We start from the raw sequence: 6079 nt of genomic DNA, 5'->3' as shown, positions 1-6079 counted from the left end.
GAAGACGACATCAGACATGTCTTACTGTGAAACTCAAAGCAGTGTAGCAGTGGGACTTGGGTATGTAACCTTTAGTACTTTCACCAGGCATTACTTAAAAAAATAAAAATAAAATAAAAATAATAATAAAAATAAATAAATAAAAATAAACAAACAAAAAAAGAGTCTGGGTTTTTGAGGACAATGACTGTAGTCATATTAAATGATGCTGAAAAATTTTTTACACACTGATAGTTTATACTGATGGTTATTAAAGTGAAGAGCAAGAGAATAATACAAAGATACTGTGCTTAAACAAATGCGTAATACAATTTTCATGACAGGAAAAAGCATTAATGACTTTAAATCAGCATCACTTCAAATGACTACCACTGATGTGCAGGACAGGGAGGTATAGGTAACAAACCCACCAGAACAATAAGTTGACTGTTGTCCCTTTACAGACACTCAGTTATTAAGTACTGAATGTAGTTGAACTAAACTGTCTTTGGATCAGACACCTGTGGTGGTCTTAGCATTGCATGCTGACCTGAGTTCTGCTGAATCCCTTGGTGATTAAACAAGACGCCTCAATTTCAGGGAGTTTATATCTTAGAACATTCACTTTTTCAAAATCGATCAATTTATTTCAATTCAATGTTTATTGTAAAGCACTTCACATAACAGCATTGTTACAAAATAGTTTTACAGAGATCCAGGCCTAGATATAGCTTCCTTATTAGCAAGCCAGAGATGAGAGTAGTAAGTAAGCAAAAATCGCTGAGATGTAATAAGGTTGAAAAGGGAATCCATCCTCTCTTGGGTGACAGCAGTGATATTTTGAGAATAAAGTATTACAGTCAAACAGTGATGTGGGAAATTTTCCTATATACAGTCCCCTATGAAACTACTGGAATACCAATTCATTTTTTTTTTGCTGTAGATGGAAGACATTTGGGTTTGAGATCAAAAGATGAATATGAGAAGAGAGTTTACAATTTCAGCTTTTATTTTCTGGTATTTATATGTAGATGTGTTAAATTACATACAACATAGCACGGTTTGAATCAGACGACCCAATTTGTAGGCAAGCAAAAATATTGGAACATGTGACTGACAAGTGTTCCTTGTTACACATATGTGTCCTGTCAGATTGATTGTTTAAACAATAAATAGCTCTTAACATCTACTCTTGGTTTTAGCCTTCAGTTTCACTGCTGACTGTATTTGTTGTTAAAAAGGATAAGCCAACATGAAGATCAGTGAGCTGTCTATGGGAGAAAAGCAAGCCACCAAATTGCTCAGACACCGAATGGGTTGGCCAAGGAAAACAACAACAGCTGATGACAAACATTGTGACAGCTGTGAAGAGAAACCCAAAAACATCACAAACAATCTCCACAGGGCAGTGGTGAAGGTATCACAATCAACCACCTGAAGAACACTTAGAAAGCAGAAATACAGAGGCCATACCACAAGATGCAAACCACTCATCTGCAGTAAGAATCAGAAAGCCAGATTGGAATTCACAAAGAAATACAGAGATGAGCCACAAAAGTTCTGGTACCAAGATTAACCTCTACCAAAGTGATAGAAAGGCCAAACTGTGGAGAAATGAAGGGTCTACTCCTGATCCAAAACATACAAGCTCATCAGTGAAACATGGTGGAGGTAGTGTCATGGAATGGGCTTGCATGGCTGCTCCTGGAACAGGCTCACTAATCTTTATTGATGATGTAACTCATGATGGTAGCAGCAGAATAAATTCAGAAGTTAACAGAAACATTTTGTTTCTGAACAATTTACAGAGAAATGCATCCAAATTAATCAGGAGCAACTTTATCATGTAGCGATGTTGGCAGTGTGATTCAAAACACACTGCCAACTCTACAAAGGACTTCATCAGGGGGAAAAGTGGAAGGTTTTAAAGTCAATCAACAGACCTTAACCTAATTAAGCAGCATTTCACCTCCTGAAGAGAAGATTGAAGGGAGAAACCCCCAGCTGAAACAAACAATGGAAGAGGCTGCAGTAAAATCCTGGAAAATCATTACAAAAGAAGAAACCAACAGTTTGGTGATTTCAGTGAGTCGCAGGCTTGATGCAGTTATTGCAAGCAAGGGATATGCAACCAAATATTAAGTGTTATTTACTTTACTTCAAGGCTTATCTGTTCCTATACTTTTGCTTGCCTAAAAATCTAGAAGTAAATACCAGGAAATAAAAGCTGAAATCCTACACCCTGGTCTCATTCATCTTTTGCTCTCAAACCCAAATGTCATTGGTGTATAGCACAAACAAATAAATTGGTCTTGCCATTCCAATAGTAGGGGACTGTATAATTTAAGGAGGTTGTAATCCTGAGAAAACAAGAAGGTATTTCCGATATACTGTATGTTTTGCCAATCACAAACAAATGTGTAGAGGTAATTCACAAACTTGAATGAGCATGATACTTGAATGAGGTAATTCACAAACTTGAATGAGCATGACACTTGAATGCGTCATGCAAGTAACATGTAACCAGTAAAGTGTGTCAAACTTGTGATTGCTTAAACTGAAACTGGAATTTAGAAAGCTGGTCTAACTTTAGCTGCTTTTCAGATTGTTCCACATAACAGACTTGTTACTGTAAATCAGCCATGCTGATGACAGCCATCACTGTGTGTAGCTGCAGAAACATATGGTCAGACACATAACAGATGGAAAACCTGCATACTAATTTTCTCACACTATGCTGTAGGCATGCTGCAAAATATTAAGGAACACATGTGTGCCATTAATTAATGCACCATGTCAAAACCAGGGATGTAATAGATTGTGATTGTCACAATTACATGTCAACATGCTTTAAGATCATGAACACAACTGAAAGGCAATGATATTCAAGGCTGAAAAAAGAATATCAATAACTCTAAGCTTACTGTTTGAGCCCTGTTATGTAATAATGCATGGGAAAGCATCATTGTAATTAACTCGGGCATGTGAGCAAAATACCAGCACTGCCAGGATTCAACATTTATCAAAGAACACTGCACTAATCACCATCCACTAAAATGGCTAAACTGTCCCTTCAGCTCATCATCCTGAAGCAGTCTAAAGATATAGCTTTCCTCTTTACAACTACAGAGAGGTAGCATATCAGTCTCCTGAATGAATGAAGCAGTCTTGCAGAATGCTTTGAAAGGAAATAGTGTGACACACAATGGTTCATAAAGGCATGCCAGTTCTACCATTTCAAAACAAGCAACTACTCCAGAGCATTTCAGATGCTCAGCTAATCAAAGTTTTTATATAAATGTTACAGGAATTGTGCCTGAAAATTGAAAACATGTTTAAATTTAGCTGTTCATCTAGCAAAGTGCTGTTTTATCAGTGGAAAGAGAGAGAGAGAGAAGACAATACAAGAACTCTGTCATAATGAGATTATGAGCAGAGAGAAAGAAGTAGGGATAAAAATGGACAAATTATGGCAAGAAGTGAAAAGTGACAAAGAGAGATAGGAGAAAGTTGAATGTATCATTAAGGGAACCAAAGTGGAAATTGGTCAGTATTTTCTACTTGATATAAAACAACAGGCTGGACAAAGCTTTGTATGAGGAGCAGACAGCTACATGAGCAGCTACTACTATAGTCCACAGGCACAGCTTTTTATGTTTCTGTGTTCAGAGTTTCTGGGGGGAAATTTAACTGCCAGACATCCTACATTGGTGTTAAAGAGACCATTTTAATACAATATATCATTCCATGAGTACTGTTTTACTGAGAAAGACAGCTTTACCCTAAACAAAAGAAGCAAGCAATTGAACCAGATAAGAAGAATTAGTGTCAAAAAATGCACAATAAAGGACATCACTTCTATCAGTGTTTGCTTCAACCTGTGCCTCCTCAGCAATATCACTGATAGATTTAGTATCAGTAGAAAAAGTGAACACAAAATGCTGAACTTCAAAATGCAGTCCAGTAAAAAGAACATGCTGTGGATGATCCAGATCTATCAGGCGATCTTCTAATCATCACATTCCCCATAAGCTGGGAGCATAAAAACCCTGAAGCTGTGTAGTGCAGTGAGTTCCTAGGACTAGAGTAGAAACATTTGCTTATGCACTACTAACAAAATAGCAGATAAAACCATTAAAGTGCATTTCAAATATATTTCAATATATTTCAAATATATAGTCCTTGCTGGGTGAGTTTTGTGGTATAGGATAGAGAAAAATTACAGACCTCCAAAAAGTCATTTAAAGACAAAAACCAACACAAGACAGACAAAACAAACAAACAAAAAGATTATTTTGTGTTTTCCTTGACAGAGAAGAGTGTAACTGAATTTCCCTTCTCATTTAAAATCCTTTAATTGCTCTGACTGCATATTATAATGCATACAGTATAGCTGCTGAACCTACAGAAAACACTGACTTGACGCACAGGCAGCTCTGTGCTGTTGTAGACTGCTAAAAATTGTTATACCAATAAAACTGCAGCCGTAATCCAAAGCAGGAAGTGCTACAAATGTGGATACTGAAAGGGAGACCTTGGAGTTTATCGACATCCAGAGCTAATGTGGTTGATAAAATACAGACACAATGATTCAGCACTCAGACTGAGAATGTAGACAGATAGACAGACAGGCAGACAGATAGATCATGTGATCTCAGTATAAATACAACTGTTCTTGAAAGGCCTCTGAGTTTGTCAGAAAACACGCCTAAGCAAACAGCATCATAAAGACCAAGAAGCTATCAAAACAAGTTTTGGATAAAGCTCTGGAAAACTATCCATCAGGCTTTAGTTATCAATTTTTTTTTTTTTTTTTTTTAAGAATCAAAGAATATTGCACAACTGCAACTCTGCCTAGAGGATGCTGTCCACCAAAAGTCAGCGATCAGTTAAGAAGGGCATTACTCAGAGAAGCAACCAAGATGTCAAGGGTAACTCTGAGGGAGCTGGTAACTTTCAGAGCTCAGATTGGAGAAGCTTTTTCACAGGACAATTATAACCCAGACACTCAAAAATCCCGGTCTCATGGGAGTAGTGAGAAGGCAAAAAAGGCATATGACTTGGACAAAATATATTTGGAGATTCATTGCCTGGTGGAGATACCTGCCATGGCTGCTTTTTTATTTACTTAACCTTTAATTACCTGCTTGAGACGGCACTAGAAAATGATTATGTGAGGGAGAATGCTGCATGTGAGTTATATATAGACCAGCTTCATCTCACATTTCAAAAGATTGTTACATAAAATTTACTCAATAATTCTTTGTGCATTTCCATCCCCCACCAACTATAAAGCTTCTCAGACACCAAATCAATTTCCCTCTACCTGTGATCGATAATTTGGGATTGAATTAAATGAAAATAAAGGAAGTGGCTAGGGAAAACACTACATTTTAATTTGCACTCAGCTTGATTTATGGGTGAGATGCTAATCTCCATGCTAATCCCAAACACTGCAGTGATGTATGTCTGATATGACAAATTTAAAGAGCTCTTCTCATTATTACCACTTCTGCTGACACAAACATCTATATGGTTGAATTGCTCCAGCCTCAAAGGATTTTAACTGACAGTGATATCAGTTCAAATATTCAGTATACACTATTCTAAACCTCCTGACACAGCTAGGGCTTGCATTCAAATGTTCAGGTAAAACACAAACACACATACACTGGCATAAATAGCAGGGAATGTTTATTTCAAGAAATACTTATTTCAAAACCATGTTTTGTGAGGCAGTCCCTAAGAAAAGCCACCTCTCTGCAATGAGTTCACCTTCAGTTTGTCAATTTCTGTGTGTAATGTTAGACATCACTGTCCTACCTGAGCCCACAGTCAGATTCCTCATGCTGTCCTTGGCACTAACTCTGTTATTGGGTGGGTAGTCTGGCACTGGAGCTTCATAGTGCCTTTCGGGAACACGTGGACTGGTCTTAATGTGGTAAGATCTAGGTTAAAGAAGGAAACAAGAATTATTCATGACAAATGTAGAAACTCTGAGCAAAGAATCAGACTAAAAGTTGCTTGTACCAACACATGTGTAATGACAGTTTACAGAAGTATACAACCAATGATGCCCAGTTAACTACGATACCACAAT

At 37.3% G+C, this 6079-nt stretch overlaps 1 protein-coding gene across 1 annotated transcript in view; it reads right to left on the bottom strand.

The window, feature by feature from the left end:
* necab2 (N-terminal EF-hand calcium binding protein 2) overlaps positions 1-6079 on the bottom strand; it is a 98851-nt gene that overhangs the window by 16626 nt on the left and 76146 nt on the right. The window contains exon 7 of the mRNA XM_053623151.1: positions 5803-5927. Coding sequence (XP_053479126.1) covers positions 5803-5927 — 125 coding nt within the window. The remainder of the gene's footprint in view (positions 1-5802; positions 5928-6079) is intronic.

Source organism: Ictalurus furcatus, chromosome 4, assembly GCF_023375685.1.
Source record: "Ictalurus furcatus strain D&B chromosome 4, Billie_1.0, whole genome shotgun sequence".
In the NCBI taxonomy this organism is placed as follows: domain Eukaryota; kingdom Metazoa; phylum Chordata; class Actinopteri; order Siluriformes; family Ictaluridae; genus Ictalurus; species Ictalurus furcatus.
The sequence above is the reverse complement of the archived record's forward strand: the minus strand, read 5'-3'. Positions and strand labels throughout refer to the sequence as shown.